Source organism: Dermacentor albipictus, chromosome 1 (genome assembly GCF_038994185.2).
Source record: "Dermacentor albipictus isolate Rhodes 1998 colony chromosome 1, USDA_Dalb.pri_finalv2, whole genome shotgun sequence".
Classification (NCBI taxonomy): domain Eukaryota; kingdom Metazoa; phylum Arthropoda; class Arachnida; order Ixodida; family Ixodidae; genus Dermacentor; species Dermacentor albipictus.
The window spans coordinates 226694011-226715999 of NC_091821.1; the positions used below are offsets into that span (position 1 = coordinate 226694011).

The window sequence follows — 21989 nt, forward strand, 5'->3', positions numbered from 1 at the left end:
AAGCCCTTGGGTTCAGCAAGAGCAGTCGGAAATTAAACATGTCTGTAATAGGCATTAGTAAGAGGCGATTGGAGGATTGGTGGAAGAAAAGCAGGGAAACGACAAAAAACGGAGACGTACAAAAGCACAGTTCGAAATAGGGGATCAGAAAATTTGAGTGTGGTAGTAAGAAAATGACGCCGCGAAGGAGGGGAGTAGAAATATTAACAAAAGAGTCTGCTGCTATCCCGGGACAGTGTCCAGGGTGCAAGGATAAGGCGGCGCATAAAGTTCTGTGGCTAGGGCGGTGGCCGAAGTCGCGAGAGTTACGAGCGTATGTTTGATTTCAGGCCACGTAACACAAGAACAGGCTAACCGTTGGTCCATCGAAGTTGTTGGCGCGTCCGATGAGTGCCGCTTTCGTGGTGGTGAGGGTGGTTCCGAACTCCAGCTGGATGGGGCAGGACACTGCCAGGTCAGCTGGCCACGCCGCCGTAGGCAGGATGAATGGGCTGCCACAACGGCGGCTGCAGGGCGTTCGCACGGCCCCTTTGCCAGTGCGGGGAGCGCGTACCTCGTGTTGACCCTGTTCGGACGCTAAGCCGAAGAACGGGTGCTGAGTGCTCGCGCGTGGTCGTACCACGCCGAGCCGCACTTATCTGAGGGCCAAGCCGAAGGAGATTGCCCGAGCTCTCGCGAGTTGGCCCATTGGTTATCGCGAGAGCAAGTAGCATAGCCGCCGGGATTTTTTCCTAGCAGCGTGTCCCAGCTTGAGCCTGTGGTCTCGCAGCGACGTGCTACAGGCGCCCCTGACTGTATTTTACGCCCTTGGTGCGGGACCCTTTAGGCTCCCCGCCGTCCCGGGACCGGGCGTTTGTATAGTGTCGGGTGCCGTCAGATACAATAAACGGTTTCCGCTAACTTAGGGCAATACTGAGTTATTGCGCGCGTCGCTCGGTAGCCCCTTGGGACCTGAGCTCGCCTTGAGCGGCGCTAGAGGCTTACGGCTGACGTGGCCCTGTGGCTCGCTAAGCTCGAAACCGTGGTGGTCGGTACTCCTGTGAAACCTTAAGACCCCACAAGCATTAGCGATAACAGAAATATCTCTCGGTAAGACCGTTCGTTAGGCAAGGACTTCCTTTAGAGCAGTTATCGTGCGTATGTGCATTGAGGCTGCAACAATGTCCGGAATTCAGCAGTTATTGTAGAGTCACTTGGGTGTCAGGAACTCGCAAGCGACGACGCTTCCAACCATGCTCTCGTCATTCCTCTGCGGGCTGTATTCGCGGATGGAAGCCGCTCTGAGCATGTGCCGTTTGCAAAGCATCTCGATATCGGCAGTCAAATTTCGGCCAGCTTTGGCAACGTCGATGAATATAATCTCACGGTAAGTGACCGCGTCCCCGCCTCGGAAACCTAGAAGAGCACAGCGAAGCTCCCGGAAATGTTCAGCAAGCGGCGTCCCTGATGAGCCAGGGGAATGACGTTGGACGAATACGGAAGGGGAAGTATGGTTGGTCCGCGGTAGATCTAGAGCGAGCAGCGCATGTCCCGTCCACCTCCTGGATGCAGCGGTGGCGACACGGAAGCCTCGAGGTATGGAAACGATTCCTCGCGACCGGCGTTTCTCGGGTACCTGTCTGCACCTACGGTGGCCGTGCAGTGTAGCGGCAGTCTTCTTTGCTTGGTCATGGTAAGTTCGAAGGCGAGGGCGTGCTTCACCTCGTCAAGACACAACGTCAACACACAGCGAGCACGTCTCCTGACGGCTCACCTCTACGTTAGACGTGCGATGCAGGGGCAGTGTTCTCGGGCTCGCACATCCGCATTTTCGCAAAAATGATGCATTGCTGTGGTCCGTTTCCCTACGCAAAGATGTGGTCCGTTTCCCTACGCAAAGATGAGCCCATAACGTGGCTATTTTTTGCCGAGCATTTTATCGCGACATAGCGAACAGGACGCATTTCCGAAGAAAAGCCGACGTCGCTGTGCTTCATCGCACAGTCCGGCACAAACCACCACGTAGGTCACTTCTGCAAGTAATGAAAGATAGCGGCGCCAGTTTTTCATCACCCAATTTACCGTACATTGATCTTCTTCGGCGTACAGTACTGCTAATCTAACTGATAAGAGGGGGGTTAAAGAAAACAAAGAAAACGCGTCCAAGTGGTGCATACACGCACCAAGCGCATGAATTTAAGCCCTTATCGATGTTTAAGAGCTCATTCATTCGGGTGGAACCATTATCAACCGCAATCAAATCCATATATCCGCTCACCAATCCGTATCATCCTTATCAACTCGTTGGCTGCGTATTTGTCTGTGTTGCGCGACGCTACGCACATGCGGCCTCAAAAATTGGCGGCATTTTGATCGGTGAAAGAACGCCCCAAGGGAAGGCGCATCGCACGACCACCGAAGCCCATCTGGGATGTGGTGTGTTTGGCATTAATTTGGCACAAACAGAATTTTCGTGATATTTGCATGGCTTTAAGTCGGTTCTACACGTGGTCTACGTTTGTTTTTTCTTTATGGACCGCATCGTGCTACACGTTGCAGACACACAGACTGACCGACGGACAGATTTCCTGGGTGAGCCTCCTAAGAATGGTTACGCTATAAAATTAAGACATTCTAGGGCTTTACGTGCAAAAAATATCACCTGATTAGGAGTCACGCCGTAGTGGAGTTCTGCGGAGTGGTGCGGACAACCTGGGATTTTTCACATGCTCTTAAAAGTAAGTAAATGAGCGTTTTTTGCATTTCTGCCCCATCGAAATGGGGCCTATGCAGTCGGAATCACTGCCTAGAGATTAGCAGCGCGAGGTGGCGACTCGTAGTCACGAACATATATATATTTGTTCAAGACATAATCGTTATCAACCTTATCAGTTGTCATCAACCTTATCGCAATTGATCAGATTCTTATCAAACCTTATCTCACATTATGAACCATCTCGGTCATAGCGACCCTTATCAACCCTTCTCGTTCCTTATCGGAACAACGAGAACAGCGACAGGAATTACGAGATAATCAACTGCAAGAAGAGGAAAGGAGGTCTTCTGAAGCGGATCAGAAACGAGGTTATAGCGCGTCGCTGGATAAAATTCAGAGAATTGTCTACTTATGCGTGAGCCATCTTCGGCTCCGGAAAAAGCGATGGGTAGAGATGCGTTAGCTAGCATCACAAGTAAGCAAAAGCGAAGGAACAGCTAATCCAAAGAATGCTTAGGCATTAGTCTACAATTATCAGAATTTCTGTAAAATGTCCTTGTTTCCACCAATTGCATCTAATTTACTGTGTCTGTGTCTCTCATTTTCTGTTTGATGACGACTGGTTGTCTTTTTAGACTTTCAATTACCTTGTGTATTGGTGCCAACTTTCTCCATCTCTTCCTCCATTCTGTGTCCACGCTTTTGAGTAACAAAAACTTGCCCACGTTAGCCGCCCGTTTATTTTCTCCCACGTTCTTGGGTCTTTCTTAAAAACTCATCGTTGATTTCGGCTTTTCTCACTTGAAAAGAGGCCCAACCTTCGTGGCCCCGCACTGCCTGATTTGTGTTTTTACAATGGGCCCCCGAAGTCATACGGCCTGGCGATCTTTGGTTAACTTCCAACCCAGACGAGATGTGCGATTTTAAGCGCAGAATTACCGTTGCGAAGGTTAGCACTGGCCACATTACTCCTTTCTAGATTCCTCTCACCGTCTCAAATTTATTGGAACCCAGAAGTGCTATATGTCTCGTTATATCAGTATTCCCCTTCCCCTTCTTGGATTCTCTTGTTGCTTGCTTGAGATCTGTCTTTTCTTCGTCTACTTATGCACCCAGACAATTAGGTTGCTTAACTGTGACTATGACTTCTCTTGATCTTACCCTTCTAGCTTGCTCCAGCGCTTCGGTCCTTCTGTTGCGGGCTCTGTATTAAACGTTCCCACAGCGTTACGTGCGAATTTCATGTCTAGAAGTATTGAAGGAGAGTGATTGTACCTGCAAATTACACTGCCCTTGTTGGAATTTTGGTTGAAAACCGCATAAGCGCACTCTGAGATGTCATCATCATCATCATCATCATCATCATCATCATCATCATCATCACCAGCACCATCATCATCATCATCATCATCATCATCCCCATCATCATCTTCATCAACCTGGTTACGCCCATTGCAGGGCAAAGGCCTCTCCCATACTTTTCCAACTACCCTGTCATGTCATCGAAGACCACTGCAAGGCGCTATGCCAGCAGCAGTGGGACGAGCTCTGCGAATCCATCGACGGACAGATGCGCAACGGCAAATCCTGGGGTATGCTGAAGCACCTTCTCGATGAAAGCGGCTCGAAGTCAAATCTAAGGCACACGTTGGCCCGGGCCCTTCACGAAGCCACCAGGTCTAACACGGTCGATGAACTTGCCGCAAAACTCACACAGAAGTACCTGCCTGTCCGTCGCGACCGAGATCCGTCGACCCAACTCCCGGACTACCGAGGCCCTCCACGCCCCGAGCTGGATGAAGACTTCTCCATTGACGAGGTCAGACAGGCCATCTTCGCGCTCAACCGCAAGTCTGCTCCGGGTCCGGACGGAGTCACCAACAGGATGTTGAGAAACCTCGACGACACGTCGATTGTCTTTCTGACCGACAAGATAAACGAGTCCTGGAAGAGCGGCATTGTACCTGCAGAATGGAAGACGGCCTGCACGGTGTTCATTCCCAAGCCCGGCAAGGCCCCGAACATCGAAAACTTGAGGCCGATTTCTCTGACCTCCTGCGTCGGCAAGGTCATGGAGCGCGTCGTCCTCAACAGGCTTAACAGGTTCCTAGAAGATAACCAGGTTTACACGTACAACATGATCGGCTTCCGCGCCGGACTCTCAACGCAGGATGCCATGAAACTAATCAAGCATCAGATTGTGGATGGCCGTTCCAGAGACGTCAAGGCTCTGCTCGGTCTGGACCTCGAGAAGGCTTTCGACAACGTGCTACACACCTTCATCGTCAAGACCATTTCAGACCTGGGTCTCGGTTCCAGATTCCACAACTACGTCAGCTCTTTTCTCACTGACAGGAAGGCCAAGCTTCGCATTGGAGACTTCCGCTCCGAAGATGTGCCCCTCGGAGGACGGGGCACTCGTCAGGGCGCCGTCATCTCCCCAACGTTGTTTAAAAACTGTATGATTGGTCTTTCCGAGAGGTTGGCGCGCGTCGAGGACGTCAAGCACACCATTTACGCCGGTGACATCACCATATGGTGCTCCCGCGGCTGCGAGGGCAGAGTCGAAGAAGCCATGCAGGAGATGATTGACGTGATCGAGGAGTATCTACGCCCCACCGGACTTCGATGCTCCCCCGCCAAGTCGGAGCTGCTACTTTACAGAAAAGAGAAGGGAGGCAGACCCAAAGATTGGAAGCCAGTCTCTGAAAGCAGCATCAGACTTCGCACTTGTGACGGGGGGGGGGGGGGTGATACCTAGGGTCGACGTCATTCGGGTCCTGGGCAAGTTTATCGAATTCAACGGCGGAAACGGAGCTGCTCTCCGCAAGATTATCGCAAAGACGGACAACGCTTTCCGCCTCGTTCGCAGAATCGCAAACCGGCATCGAGGCATGAAGGAAAGCAATCTTCTCAGGCTGATCAATGCCTTCGTACTCTGCCACCTCACATACACGATTTCTATGCGCAACTGGCTCAGAGCGGAGCGCGACAAGCTCAACGTTCTTATCCGCAAAATAGTCAAGAGGGCTCTCGGGCTACCCATCAGGACCCATACCGAGGATCTCTTGAAGCTGGGCGTACATAACACCGCCGAGGAGATTGCTGAAGCCCAAGAACGCACGCAACTCAGTCGCCTGGCCACCACAGCGGCAGGTAAACGCATCCTCGAAGAGCTGGGTTACCACCCTGCGGAATTCTCGATGGTCAGTACCCCGATCCCTAGGTGCATTCGAGATAAGTTCGTAGTGGCCCCTGTGCCCCGAAACGTCCATCCCGTCCACAACGAGGGCAGACGCAAGGCCAGAGCAGCAGCCATCCTCAAACAGATCAAGCGACACGACATTAGCGCAAGCTTCGTCGACGCTGAGGAGTACAGTGACGGGAAGACCTTTGCCGTCGTTGTGGTCGACTCGAGCGGAAACATTTCCAATGGCGCCTCGATTCGCACTTCAGACCCCGGAGTCGCCGAGCAGGTCGCCATCGCCCTCGCCCTGCTAGACGGTCGTGGGTCTGAAATCTACAGCGATTCCAAAACGGCAGTTAGGGCTTTTCAAAAGGGTTGCATCGCCAAGGAAGCTGTTCGTCTTCTTAGCGGCTCGAGTCCACATGCTCTCACAAACCATTCAATTCACTGGTTTCCCGCTCACGTAGGATCGGTCGAGGGTGCTCCCCCGAACCTCAATGAGTCTGCCCACGAGGCTGCGCGTGACCTCACCGACCGCACTTCCTCTATAAGGAGCACTGACTCCCCTTCTCTCTACGGTCACAGGGAAGCTCCCGCTACTCACAACGAGATTATTAAATATTTCTACATGTCCAGAAGGGTCTTTTCACCCCCTCACCCCCGGTTGAATAGGGCGCAAGCCGTTTCGCTTAGGCTCCTATACAGACCAGCACATATCCGTGTCTGTCCGCTCTCCACGAGGCTTACCCCGACGTGTATCGCGACGACGCCTGCCCGTTCTGCGGCCAGACCTCCACTCTACCTCACATGCTCTGGGAGTACGGGTCGACATACCCCAAGTTCATCAAGGAGGAGTGGGACTCGCTTTTGCGTAGCCCCGCTCTAGAAAAGCAAATCCTGGCCGTCCGGCGTGCCCGCGACCGGGCTGGTGGGCTAGACCTGCCGGTCCCGACGTGGGATTAGCCGGGTGCGCGACGAGTTCACGTCCTCGCCGGACCTACAATAAAGTTTATTCACTCACTCACTCACCCTGTCATATACTAATTGTGACCATGTTGTCCCGGCAACCATGTTGTCCCGGCAACCTTTCCTTGGAATCCAGTCCGTAACCCTTAATGCCCATCGGTTATCTTCCCTCCTCATTACATGTCCGGCCCATGCCCATTTATTTTTCGTGATTTCATCTAGGATGTCAGTAACTCGCGTTTCTTCCCTCACCCAATCTGCTCTTTTCTTATCCCTTAACGCTACACCTAACATTCTTCTTTCCATAGCTCGTTGCGTCGTCCTCAACTTACGTATAACCTTTTCGTGAGCCTCCAGGTTTCTCCCACATACGTGAGTACTGGTAAGACACAGCTGTTATACACTTCTCTCTTTAGGGATAATGACAACCGGCTGTTCATGATTTGAGAATGTCTGCCAAACGCACCCGGCCCATTCTTATTCTTCTGATTATTTCAGTCTCATGATCCGGATTCGCGGTCACTGCCTGCCCTAAGTAGATGTATTCCCTTACCACTTCCAATGCCTCCCTACCTTTCGTAAACTGCTGTTCTCTTCCGAGACTGCTAAGCATTACTTTAGTTTTCTGCAGATAAATTTTTAGACCAACTCTTCTGCTTTGCCTCTCCAGGTCAGTGAGCGTGCATTGCAATTGGTCCGCTGAGTTACTAAGCAAGAGACTCAGAGATGTAATAACATTCACTCACTCACTCACTCACTCACTCACTCACTCACTCACTCACTCACTCACTCACTCACTCACTCACTCACTCACTCACTCACTCACTCACTCACTCACTCACTCACTCACTCACTCACTCACTCACTCACTCACTCACTCACTCAATAAATCAAGCACACATTCACCCTGCCCAGGATAACGCTAAGGTCTGAGCGCTGGTGCACGCGTAGATTACAACTACTGCCATTATATACTGCTACTCCTACCAATAATAATAATAATAATAATAATAATAATAATAATAATAATAATAATAATAATAATAATAATAATAATAATAATAATAATAATAATAATAATAATAATAATAATAATAATAATACAATGTATTGTTATTACTATTATTGCGGACAAAATCATGCTGTCGTAACTTTCATGGGGGCAAATCACACAATTTCTTGCATATTCTTTAGTTGCCTAAGTAGTACAGATTAATTAATCAACTCAGCAAGTCCTATGTTTAGGGACAAACACGTACAATGACAAAAATGTAGAGCGCTCTAGGAAACGTCCGATTCAACAATATTTATATTTGCACCTATTAGGCAATATTTTTTTTTCCGCGTTGTAAGGAAAGCCCGCGAACTTAGCTTTTCTCAAGTTTTCAAGTGGAATTTAGCTTCTAAATTAGTTGCCTTGATCCGCTCCTCTCTTCGCGAGCCACGAGAGAATACGGGCCACGAGCTAAGAAGAAGAAGAAGCTCGTCGTTCGATCGGGTCGGATCTGCGGACGGCTCCATCTCTGGACACCCTCGGCTCTCCAGACGTCGACCCCGGCGAATGTGAGCCGTCGCCTTCGGCTTCGCTTCAGCAGACGACCAACAGCACGCGCCTGCGAAGCATTCCCCGCCTTCGGTCGCTGCCAGCAGCAGAAGCGTCGACAGCGTTGCCTGCCTTGGCCCCCGATCCCGGCGTGGAAGGTGCATCGCAGAGCAGCGAGGTCCACCACAGTTACCAGCTACGATCGCGCACTCGGCGACCTCCGAACGCCTTTATGCTGGTTGCTCACGGAAAGAGGCAATCGGTGGCCGCTGAGAACCCGAACGAGAACAATCAGTGCGTGAGCAGCCGCCTGGGTAAGCTGTGGCGTTCTCTCAGCGTCGCCGACAAGCAACCTTACCAGCGCAAGGCGGCCGCAGCTGCCGCCGTCCACCGAAGGAAGCACCCAGACTACGTGTACAATCCGCGTGAGGCCCAGTGGTGTAAGATGCAGGCGCGTAGGGCCAAGGCAATGACCAGCAAGCTCAAAAATGCCCCTTCCGGAGACCAGGAGCAGCAGCCGAGCATTTTCATCGCCTTGGCCCAGGATCGAGGCACCCCGAAGTTCCAGCAGCAACGGAATCCACCGCCGCCGCCGCAAAGGAACGGACGACGGGCAACCAGAGCTACCCGGGGCAGCGCTTCGGGTTCTGCTAAGGGAATGACGCGCCCTCGGCAGTTAGCCACTGTCGTGGCCACGGTGTCAACTCGCACGGCTTCGCGGCGCTACAAGGTCCATCTGTTCTTCGGTCATCTAAAGCCATCACAGATGGAGGCGAACAGCGGCAACGGCGTGCCCACCACTCACTCACGCCGTGTGCCCGAACAAAGCTTGATAATCAGATGTCCCCCACATTCCTGGACGACGAAGATGACGACTTGTGTGCGGGCACGTGGTCGTTCGACAAGGGCAGAATCCGGGAGACGCTAGGCTCTGCAATTGCCCGCCCCAGGCGAAGTTCAGCCGACGTCGTCGACAGCTGGCTTCACCGCGGCGTACGACCACCAGCAGACCCCTTCCAAGCATTCGGCGCCTGCTGCTGAGGACCGGGTATCAGCAGCAGTAGACTGATTACGCGGTCCTCATCCGCATGGTCGCGATTATTGCGAGGATGCCGAATTGTAGTTATAGTTGATAAGTTCTATTCATCGTGTTAGATAACATAAAGGTGATGCAGTGGCCGTGTCTTCTTCTTCCTTTAATGAAGGGACAATAACGCCCTTAGAGGTGTCACGTATGACTGGCATCTCTCGGCGTGTGACTGGCATCTGTCTTTGCATCTCTGAGATGCCTGTTGTAGACGCGGTCGGCAGGTCGAAACAAGCTATAATAACTGCGGAGAGGAGCGAATACATTTCGCTTTCTTAGGCAATGAAGTGCGATGCTAGGAACTCGCAAGCTCTATTCTGCTCCTGGATCAAACCAGTTAATTGCATTACCGCTTGTGAACTTCTGAGAGCTATTGAAAGAAAACTGTTTTGGGCTCAGCTTATGTTGTCATCGTGGCTTTTATTGGCCCATAAGGATCCACATGTAATCAACAAAGCTCGCCCATCTCTTGAATCATTTCACGTGGATACATTGACGTTCGTATCTTCATTCTCGCGTAGAAGAGCCAAGAGCGCCGTCCTGATAATAGGCAGATGAGAGGTTGTGATTCGCCTTAACTTGTTGGTAGCATTGGACCTTCAGACTTGAACTGAGTAAAATTCTCACTTGAATGCTAGATTTGATTTTGAACTTGTAATTATTTAGACGTGCTGCGATGAAGGGGGTCGCGCGTTTAGCGTCCGTTTTATAATACTTCACCTGTTTCATCATCAAGCTTAAAGCCGCTGTTCTAAAAAGGTAGACGAAAGGCCGCCGGAAAGCCACCGTTCTTAAAAGCTTAAAATGTAGACGGAAGGGAGTGGACGCAAATACCACCATTCTGACGTGATGAAAATCTGTAGGTTAACTTTACAAGTGGTGTCGCTATGTGCTTTTTCCGTTTTCTTTGCGTGAACACTGTAAAGCCTTCTCGTCACTTTGTTACTTTTGTGCGGAAATTTCGCAAAAAAATACAATGAGTAATAATAAACACAGCAATAATCAAGTTAACTGATACAAAAATGCTTCTTAAGCCAGTGACCTAGTCTCCCCTGGTAGTAAGTTTCATTTTTTCAATTGTACGAGGAAAGAAGCGATACTTAAATAGGTTAGTACGCGGTTGATATGGTGCAAGGTTTAGGTTTGTGGTTATTCCTAGTAGGTTTCAGTTTATCGGGAGACAGAGTTCTTATTTAATGAATAGCGTGAGGTGTTAATGAGATTATGCAAGAATTGAATAGCATTCACGTACGATCACGCCGCTCGGACAGAGGTTGTAGGCCTAGTTCAACAAGGTGAGATGAGGGTGAGAAATTCCAGTTACGACGGCGGTATATGAAACGGATTGTTTTCTTTGGAACTGATTCGAGGGTGTTAATGTCAGATGCTTTATAAGGGTTCCAGATGGGGCAACGATATTCGAGAATGGGTTGAATGAGCGATCTATATGATAGGATTTTTTTTTCATGCGGAGCTTTCCGCAATTTACGATTTAGATAGCCTGTTTTGTTTAGTGCTTTATTGCACGTGTATTCAATATGCAAATGCAATGCTCTTTCAGCTCCTTCAAATGCAGCTGTTGCAGCTTTATATAAACTCAATTGAGTTTAAACTTTCAAAGTGGCACAAAAATATTGGATGATCCTGTTGTAGAGGGACCCATATCATGTCAGGGCCCCTTTTCTTCGATTTGTTCGTGTATTATTGCCCATAATGATACCAGAGACTTGCTTCACATAAACCAACGACCGAAGAAGGGCAAAAGCAATAAAATATGAAAGGAATCCCTGTATGATACGGCCCCTAAGGTCATTGAGGACAAGGCCATTTGTTCTAACTTTTCGGACTTAGAGTTCAGAGAACTTGCATGCTTTCCTGCGGAACACTTTTCTTAATTTATTTGTTGCGGCGAGCTCCTCTTTCTGCGCCAGTCACAGAAATAGTACTTCACGTCAACGCCAAATTTGCGGTAAGCTGCTCGTTTGCCATGCTTCTAGGCGTACCGACAATCTTCAGATTAAATTCAGCATTGCATGCCATCAAGCGCTTCCTAGGAACCCATTGGAGACTCCCGGCAGCTGCCAGATGAGCCGGAGTAGTGTGCTGAGCTGGCTGTGAAAACTAACCGCACAACGAAACGATGGCGCCGGCGACTTGCGTGTTGCCACGCAGAATCACAGACCTGGTCGTGGCCGTGCCCCAAATGCCAGAGGTCATGTAAGAGGTCAAAGCGCAGCTCTTGCAACCCAGCAGCAGGATGCAAAAATTCGCTCGTACGCTCATGGCCTCTAAGATTACACGCGCTGGCAGGTTTCACTCCGGCTGTCCTATTCGCATGGAGAGAGCGCAAATTCAGTGGTGGGGGTGGTCGGCTCCTTCTCCAAACCACGATGCTCGCTACTGGGGGATTTTAATGCGTTGTGGAGGCTTTCGGACACTCCGGTACTGTTGCTCTGGCTTGGATGAGGTGGGAAAAATAAAATGCTTATGAGATGCTATGTGATCTCTTACTCGTTTTGAAGTTGTGGCTGACGGTCTACGAGGGGCAAAGTGCATGATGGAGCCTATTTATTCTCAAATGCGTTTACTTGTTTCCCCACACATACTCTCAGCGCATTCACGTTGGTATGTAGAAGTGGATTATATCTGCAAGAGTTGGTCGTATGTGCGGAAAATGCACTATAATTCACAATTTGCGGGTGATATGCATGCTTATCATTTTGTGAGCTGGTTTCAAAGCTTTAAACGAGTCACTTGCTCGTATCAGCACTTGCGTTCGTCTGTGCATTTAGCTGTCATGATAGGGTGTGAAGCAAGATGTATCATGATTTGTTCACAGAAACATGGCACAGTCGCTCATGCACTTAGATGTAGGTGCGCGTTAGGGAACCCCTGATGGTTAAAATTAATATGGAGCCTCCCACTATGATGTGATTCAGAATTATGTTTTTTTTTTGCACATACACCCCAAAATACATTGAATTTTTATTGCGCCGCAGTCGCTACGCTTCGTCATGCTAAGTGGCCAACAGTAATGGGGGTCACTTTGCCATTTGATTATGAAATTGTGAACCTGTTTAGAATGCATTAGCTCGAGAGCGAAGGCATTCAAAAGTATTATACGAGAGTACCGAAAGAAAAATTTTATGCCTGTCTGTATATGCAGGTCTGGCTTTATTAACAAATGAAAAATATAACTCGCAGTATGAAGTACAGCAGTTGAAAGGCGAATATTCAAGGTGAAGTGTCACTGCAGACTGTTTCAGCTAAAGCAGAGCAAGCTTTAATAATGTTCTTTTTTCGTGGATAAAAGAAAATCTGTGCGTTCCGCCATGTGAACTTGCACGCTGCATGCCGCAGTCTGGTTAGCGAGCCCACACATGATTTGCTTAGAAAACTAAATGAATAAACACAACATAAGTATTGACTATAGATAGTACAATATCAATGGATAAGCTCGCGGGATCGAATCCCGGCCACGGCGGCCCCATTTCGATGGGGGCGAAATGCGAAAACACCCATGTACTTAGATTTAGGTGCACGTTAAAGAATGTGCACGTTAATGTCGCCTTAATTAACACCAAAGGTTGTGTGTTCGACTCCCACCTAAGGTCGAGGTAGCGATGACATTTTGGACAATCAGCGCTCCCGCCACCGCTGACAACTACGCCAGATTTGCCGCCTCACGAGCGATACCATGCTTTCGCGTTCAATTTGCGGCAAACACAGAAGGACCCTTGCGGCAAACACAGAAGACCCCCTCCTCTCCATGTACGGCGCTGCTCCGACAGAAGGCGCGCCATGCGCGCATTGGAGCTGTGCGAGGCGGTTCGCGGCCCGGACTCTCTCTCCCCTGACAACGCTTCGCCTTGCTCCCTCTGCAGAATCAAGCGTCCTTCCTTTCTTTAGATCACTATCTGTCTATCTCTCTGCCCGTGCCGATCACGACGTTTGGCTGGCGTGCATCATTTCCCCCTACGAAATACCGAGTTCTTTGGTTCGTTCCGCTTGCTCAGGCGCACGTTTCGTTGCTGCGCTGAACGCTGCGTTGCTCGACCATATGGCTCGACGCTCACCGCGTCCGATGCGGGGCGCCTCGTAAGTGATGGCTGCCCTGTAGCCCATTGTCTTACACCCCTTGGCGGGTCGACGGGAACGCTGTCGCGTTCCACTCGTGAAGGCGAAGCTGAAGCGTCCTCCAATTTTTGGTATCGAGTCAGATCTCGGTCAAGACACAGGCCCTGGCTCGACAGTCAACCTCTGGAAGAAACGGTCACTTAGTTCTTTATATAATTATTCATTTTGTTAAACACCATATAGCGCGCTGCTTGCAGACCCACAACGTTGGTATTACGATATAAGCGTGCGAGATATGACAACAATATCGGAATTCCGGGGGCAAATCGAACGGACGGCGAACACTTTCCGCAAGCAGTCAGAAGCGAAATGGTGCCAATAAAATAAATGTCGCAGTTTCTCCCGAAAGGCGAAGCACCGATTGCGATAGCAAATGATAAAACAGCTATGCGAAGTAAGGATAGTAACTTTAGTGGCCGCATATACTTAACACTCGCTTACTACCTGAATCAAAAAGCATGGTGTCACGCGCGCACAGGGAAACATGAACAGATCTCGCTCGATGACCGCGGGCACTCGTCGTCAAAGCGCTTTCGTGAAGATGAGCGACAGCAGCGAGCGAATTGCCTTCCTGTGCTGTGTCTCTCCCTTCGACGCGAACTAAGCGGCGAAAACACAGTGCACATTAAGCCATCAGCCCTCACTGCACCTTGACTGCACGTACAGCAGATCGCTTTCTATATAATCCGCGCGGCTGAAGAAGCCGCCAAAGTATAACGCATCGCCTCCCGCCGTCTCCTGCCGATTTGCGCGCGATGGAAGACGGTGCGCTTCCTCCCCGCCTTCTTCCCTTGCGCGCGCGAGATGGAACCACGACCATCATATGCCACAACCTTCTCGGCTCACCTTTGCATGCTTTCACTCGCACCCACAAAGTAAGGCGCACGGCCGCGATATATCCCACTTGGATTTTATACGGAAAATAACGGCGACGCGGAAATCCGCCTGGGGCGGCCATATATAGTCACAATCGTAAATAAAATGAGATCCTTGAATCGCAAAACTTGATACGGACCTTATGGTATCTTCGACTCGTCGCCTCCATCCCACGAAGCAGAGTCGGGCAGATCCGGCGTTCCCCAAAATCAGACGTAGAGGGCAAGCGCGCAAGCCGAACGTGTGAATCGCGCTCGAAGGAAATGGAAGATTCGAAACCACGTGGCTACGGCCAACGTCCGATGTTTCGCCTATCCAAAGCTCCCGGCGCTGCTGGGAAAACCGGCGGACGCGCCGTGGGCCGAGCGTTCGTCGAGACGCCAGCATGCAGTGGCATAGGTTGTCTAGGTTACGGGGGACCGTCACCAACAGCAGCGATGCTGCGCTGTGATGTCGCGGCAGGAAACGCTTCAATCTCGACGACTGCTCTCACGACAGGGCTCGGTGTGCCTCAGAGCACTCGAAAATGGAGGAGAGCGATCGAGAAGAACCAGCCGAACGCAGGGCGCGCACCCTCTTTCAACCAGCCGAAGACAATGCTGCTCGCGAGAGCGCTCTAGAGCACTCAGAAATGACCAGCCGAAGATGCGATTAGTATAGCACGCGGTCGTGAGAAGTCACGCAGTTTGTGAGAGGGTATCGCAAACACGACGGTGACGTAAGTGCGCGGGCCCCGTCGATAGACGACGCGACTGCAATCGGTACATCTATGACGGTCCCGCGTAATCCTCAGCGCGGCACGCCCGCCGCTGTCGAACAAAGTAGACGCTTCTGGAACATTCGGAAACCGGCGGCTTACCGAAGGCCTGCTTTTGGCGACGTTCATTTTCCTTCGGTGTTCGTTTATTTTCTTGCACCATCACGATTGCGCCGAGATGATCTCGGCGATAACGTGTACGGCGCACGAAGGAAAGCCGCCTGGGCGCATGCGCGAACAGTGAAGAATCGTAAATAAATATATAAGAAGCGGCCACCGGGATACACGCACCTCGCACTGAATTTGACGCTGCCGCTGCTATTACGCCGCATGCCGGTCAGCTGAACCTCTGCGTCGTATATATACTCTAGACGCGACTGTCAACGTGAGACGCCATAGCTACCACTTCACCGGCTCCTCCCACGGGCGGGTTATATAAGCTGTAAGGCGTGCTCGAAGCTTTGCGTCGTGGCTAGTCATGACCTCGACTTCTGCAAGCGCGGTTACCGGTATTGCACGACCCATAGGTCGTGTAGGAGCGCCAATGCATTGGGGCTCCTACGCCTGGCGGGCACTTCATCCCTTCTCACGCTTGCGTTGTCACGCTTGACGCCAACGCCACCGTCGCTGCCTATAAGTCTCGAGTGGCGCCTGCCAGCAAGCTTTATTTTGTGTATGTGTCCGGCGAACTGACCGTGCGAATGGAACCAAGGGACAGCGTTGCAACTGTCGTCGCCACGTGCCTCGCCAGCTAACCTACAAGGTGGGCCCCATACAGGTATAAAGCTTAGGGTGACGCGGCTATTTTGACTTCTTGCTGTTTGCCTACGCAATGGCCATTTCCTAGTTTAGACGTTGCTGCGTAATTGCCGTGTCAGCACGGATACTCGTATAACGCGACATTCTCTTGACATTTCTGGCCACGGAAAGCGCATCACCTTATATTTGGGTTTGCGACACGAATACAATTTTTTTTTACTTTTCGCTGTCGAGCTATTAATTTCCCCTTGTATTGTGCGCCATCTTCTCTTGACTCAGAACGCTGTTAGTGTCGCATCCATGTGTATTGTAACGGCGTAATTATCGCAACTATACGCAAGACGATAGACGCTGTTGTGCAGATGCGTCAAGCGAGAGGTCTTCGCTATCACGCGATCTTCATTATCGCACGGTGGATCTCTGCGCAATCCGTGGAAGGCTTTGTCGTGTTGGTTTGTGTCGAGAGCATTTCTGAGCCACTGTTTGAGAACGACGTCGCAATGGACGATGCCGTTCTCGCCGACATTGCCAGACGCCAGGACCCGTCCTTTAATTTGGGAATATGCAGTACATACTAATGCTGAATGCCACGCGAGCATCCGCTTTTAACGTCGTTTTCATCGGCATCAATTCGCTCATGTACAATATATAGCGTGTTTTCCGAGACCCCTCCCCTCTCCCACGTTACTTACGTACCAATTACGTAACAAATACGGTACGTTTCAAGTCTTCCTTGCCGTTGACGTTATCTTGTTATTTTTTTCTTTCGTCTTCCCAACCGTAGGTGAATCCCGTGCAACCAGGTGATATACTCCGAGGGACAGCGGAGCAACTGTCGGCGCTGCGTACTGCGGCTGTTAATTCACGAGGTGGGAGTCTATAGCTGACGAGGGTGGTGCGGCTATTAAATTAACAAATTGGCAATAATAACTATTTTAGACTGATTGGCAAGAGAAGGCCGCCGCCACAGCGGGTCGTCTCCGTGACGGAAGTGAAGAGGACTGGCTGGGGTGATTGTAGCTTCAGCCTTAGCTAACACTAAGAAGGTTCAGCTGGCAGGGGTCCTCTCGCGTTTACGACACGGACATCGGCCCATTCCGAGTGCTGTTGCTTCCCGGCCACAATTCCGCGACAGCGCGCGCGGAATGTGGAACCGCGGAAGTAATCTGCACCCGGAATTAGTGTCAGTTCTAGTAAAACAAGAACGGACGTTGCCTTCGGTCTGCAGCGCTCCGGCGAAGTCGGTGGTGGGCGGCCACATTTTTCTGTCTTTCCTTATGTTCTCGTCTGTTTTGTGTCGCGCCGTGCGTTCGTCGCTCGACAAGCCAATCATCTTGGACGAGTCCATCGCCCACGGCAGCGCCACGACTTTTCTCATGGTGAGCACGTGCTTTCTGGTTACTTTCGTCATCTAACAGGCACCCCTTTTTAGTTTTAGATCCTTAACCTGCGCATTGCCCCCTGGCGCATATTCCTGCTCCCGGCCGTGTCTCGGACAGGTGCCGTGCAGCGCCTGTCGTCCCGCGGCTGATCGTGTCTTCTTTTCCTGCCTCACTGCTATTGGTGTCTTGGTGAATGAAGATGCCCACAAAGCTCGCCCTGCAGTACGTATCCCGAGTTCACGTCAGTATATCGCATTCTTTCGACCCATGCTGCGACTGTGTGCTCACGAGCCATTAACACGACGCCTGCTTGTCGTTTCAGTTCCTCGGCCTTTGCCACCAGAAGGGCACGACTGATTTTCCAGCACCTGGCCCTGTCTCGGACACATGACGTGCAGCGCCTGTTGTCCCGCAGCTGATCGTGTCTTCGCTGCTGTTCCTGCCTCATTGCTACATCTGTCCTGGTGAATGGTGAATGAAGATTCCTGCAATCCCTGCCCCGCAGTACGTCAAATACACATAAGGATATCAAATTCTTCGTGCTCGTACTGTGAAGGTGTGCTGACATTTATTTAACAAGATGCCTGTTTGTTGTTTCAGTCTGCAATCCTTGCCTTGATATCCGTCGCCCGTCAAGGTCTGTCCGACCAGCATAGTAGGCGATGACACCAAATGTAGACCGTAGTGAGAGAGGCGTTGCTCTCTCCACTCGTCACATTGCTACTCTCGACCACGTCGCGCTGCACGAAAAGTTCTTCAATGTTTCAACGAGACCTTACATCTATGAAGTCCGAAGAAATGACACGACGTTGCGTGGCGTGAATGCCCGTCTAACATTCCTCTTCGCGTTCATTCCACCTAAGTCACATGTATGGAATAACATGTATTACACTTTTATTTCTTAGTTTGCACAATGTTTTGTAGGCAATAAGGTAGCACCTGTACATACCCTGATCTTATCGCCGTGGCCGACGCTACTGGGCATACTCAGACAAGCCATTCAGGCTTCTACAGGCCCGCATACCATGTATAATAATAATAATAAAGTAATAATAATAATAATAATAATAATAATAATAATTTCGTTCTTCAAATAATCTGCGCATCACGTAGTGCAAGACAATCATGAACATCCAAAACTTAGCCCCCTTTATTGCACTGTTAAACGTAGTACGCATTATTTCGTATTGGTGGCAAAGCGTACACGGTTTGATCAACCATGGGTTACTATGGGAGACCCAGAAGCCTCAACCGGGAGTCAACGTTTCGACAAAGGTTCTAGTGCTCGCCCTTGACAAGCCTCATCGTCGGAACTTTGACTCCGGACTCGGCCTTCGCGTTATTCATCCACGTTTAATACGTTCGAGGCTGAGTCATCGTCTCGCCCTTTTCTCTTTTATGGATGCGAACACCAATAGCCCAGCACAACGAGTTTTGAACAATTATCTCCAGAAAACTTGCCAGTTAAGCTTCTGCCTTCGAGCTCGTACGAACAGCTGTAGCGCTTAATAGCTGGAGTCTTCGAGTATGTTGGGGCTTTCCTACAGGAACTACCAGTTGTTTAGCAACTGCAGTAGCACGCCCTCCTATGTTCCGGTTGTGAAGTCGGTCGAAACCTGTCAAATTTTTTTTCTCGTTTTTGGTGCAACACGAGTGAGATCAGCGTGTATGTATCACCTAATGTAGAGATAGGGCTCGCATCGATACTGTGATTCAGACGCACAGATATCTATCACGAAAACATGCATTTGTGAAGGCAGATATCGCTTACCCTTCGTGGCGACTCGTAGTCATGAAAATAGATATCTTTGTTGAAGGCATAATCATTATCAATTTTATCGGCCGTTATCAACTTTATAGCAATCGATCCGATTCTTATCAACTCCTATCAGTCCTTATCAACCTTATGGGTAATGATACGACCATTATCGATACTTATCGGTTCTCGCCTGAACAAGAAGAGTGACAGGAACTACGAAATAATCAACAGCAAGAAGAGGGAAGGATGTCTTCAGATGCGGATCGGAAACGAGGTTATACTGCGACGCTCGATAAAAAAAAATGCCACAAAGAGTCTGAGAATTGTTGACTTATGCGTAAGCCATCTTTGGGTCCGGAAAAAGAGATGGGTAGATATGCGTGAGCTCGCTATCAGAAGTAAACAAAAGCGAAGTAATTACTTATTAGACAATTCTCAGAATTTCTGTAGCATTTCGTTGTTTCCACCGTTTGGATCTAATTTACTGTCTCTGTGTCTCTCATTTTCTTTTTGGTGACGCCTGGTTGTCCATTTACAATTTCAATTAACCTGTGCATTGGTGCCAACTTTTCGATCTCTTCCTCCATTCTGTGTCCATGATTTTGAGTAACAAATATTTGTGCACGTGAGTCACCCGTTTATTTTCTTCCACGTTCCTGGGTCTTTCTTAAAAACTAATTTTTTATTTTCGCTTTTCTCACTTGAAAAGAGGCCCAACCCTTGTCGCCCTGCACTGCCTCATTAGTGTTTTTACCGTGGCCCCCCAAAGCCACACGGCTTAGCAATCTTTGGTTAACTTCCAACCCCGACAAGATGTCTGATTTTAAGCGCTGAATTACATTTGCGAACGTCAGCGCTGTCCGCATTACTCCTTGCCAGATTACTTGCACCATGTCATATTTATTGTAGCTCAGAAGTGCTCCAAGTTGCATTATTGCAGTACTCCGCTTCCCCTTCTTGTATGATCTTGTTGGTTGCTCGAGATATGTCTTAAGTTCGTTTATCTATATATATATATATATATATATATATATATATATATCTATATATATATATATATATATATATATATATATATATATATATATATATATATATATATATATATTGCTTGACTGTGTCTATGACTCCTCTTTCTTACCCTTCTAGCTGCTCCAGCACCGCGATGCATCCGCTGCGGGCGCTGAATGAAACGCTCCCAGAGCGTTACGCGGGAGTTCCGTGACTGGAATGAAAGTATTGAAGGAGAGTGATTGTACCCATGTGTCGCAATTTACAATACCCTTGTTGGAACTTTGGTTAAACAGCGCATAAGCGCACTCAGAGATGCAATAATAAGAAAAAATTGATTCATGAATTTTTTATTTAATCAATGAATTGATAAATCAATTATTCACCATGCCCAGGAAAAGCCTAATGTCTCAGCGCTGGCGCACGCATAGACTACTACTACTACTATTGCTGCTACTAGTGATAACGTACAAGCCAAAGGAAGGCTTCGGCAGACCCATATCAAAGATGTCTGTACCAATTGCTTCTTTGTAATAATAATAATAATAATAATAATAATAATAATAATAATAATAATAATAATAATAATAATAATAATAATAATAATAATAATAATAATAATAATAATAATAATAATAATAATAATAATAATAATAATTATTATTATTATTATTATTATTATTATTATTATTATTATAAATGCGCCAGCACCAACACCGTCGAGGTTGTTCCTTGGCACCTTAATAGGCTAATAAAATTATCGATTATTATTATTATGGACTAGGTAACTTCTGCCACTTTATGGGAGCGAATTGCTCAATGTCTTGGATTTAGTTTAGTTTCCTAATTAGTCCAGATTAATTAATCAACACAGCTAGTCCTATATCTAAGTACAAACACTTACAGTGAGGAAATTGTGAAGTGCTCTAGGAAGCGTCGGATTCAGCAATATTTACATTCGTACCTATCACGAAATATTTTTCCCCTCGTCATAGTCAAAGCCCATGAATTTAGCTTTACTAAAATTTTCACGTGCGATTCAGCTTCTAAATTCGTTAGCTTTATGCACTCGCGTCTTCAGGAGCCACAAGAGGGTATGGACCACGAGCTAAGAAGAAGAAGAAGAAGACGAAGAAGCAGCTCGTCTTTGGACCAGGACGAATATTTGGACATCTTCGGACACTTTGGGCTCTAAGGACGACGACCCCGGTAAAGGTCAGCTGTCGTCGTCGGCTTCGCTTCAGCAGACGACCAACAGCACGCGCCTGCGAAGCATTCTGCGCCTTCTGTCAACAGCCAGGAGCAGAAGTGGTGACAGCGGTGCCTGCCATGGTCCCCGATCCCGCCGTGGACGGTACATCGCTGCACAGTGAGGTGCAGCACTGCTACCAGCTGTGGTCGCGCATTCCGCGACCTCCAAACGCCTTTATGCTGGTCGCTCATGAGAAGAGGCGGTCGGTGGCCGCTGAGAACCCGAAAGAAAACAACCAACGTGTGAGCAGCCGCCTGGTCAAGCTGTGGCGTTCTCTCAGCGCCGCCGACAAAGAGCCTTACCAGCGCAAGGCGGCCGAAGTTGCCGCTGTCCACCAACGGAAGTACCCGGGCTACAAGAACAATCCACGTGCGGCCCAGCGGTGCAAGGGGCAGGAACGCAGAGCCAAGGCGGTTGCCAGCAAGCTCAAAAGGGGCACTTCCGGGGACCAGGAGCAGCAGCTGAGCGTTTCCATGGCCGTGGCTCAGAATCGAGGCACCCCGCATTTCCAGCAGCAACAGCATCCACCGCCGCCTTCGAAAAGGAACGGACACCGTGCAACCAGCGCTGCTTGGTGA

At 49.4% G+C, this 21989-nt stretch overlaps 2 protein-coding genes and 1 long non-coding RNA gene across 3 annotated transcripts; all 3 read left to right on the forward strand.

Moving 5' to 3' along the window:
• Positions 1-386: 386 nt before the first annotated feature.
• LOC139047070 (uncharacterized) lies at positions 387-9994 on the forward strand. Its single transcript, XM_070521038.1, has 4 exons — positions 387-454; positions 4154-4514; positions 7519-7522; positions 8319-9994. Exons 1-4 carry the CDS (start codon positions 387-389, stop codon positions 9317-9319), a joined length of 1434 nt encoding a protein of 477 aa, XP_070377139.1. The 3' UTR covers positions 9320-9994.
• Positions 9995-16915: 6921 nt separating this feature from the next.
• LOC139054239 (uncharacterized) lies at positions 16916-18399 on the forward strand. Its single transcript, XR_011511091.1, has 4 exons — positions 16916-17386; positions 17440-17611; positions 17712-17893; positions 17990-18399. It is a non-coding gene; the product is annotated as an uncharacterized lncRNA (long non-coding RNA).
• A 3089-nt stretch (positions 18400-21488) lies between these two features.
• Positions 21489-21989, forward strand: LOC139047099 (sex-determining region Y protein-like). The gene has a single exon (XM_070521071.1). It carries the CDS (start codon positions 21489-21491, stop codon positions 21987-21989), a length of 501 nt encoding a protein of 166 aa, XP_070377172.1.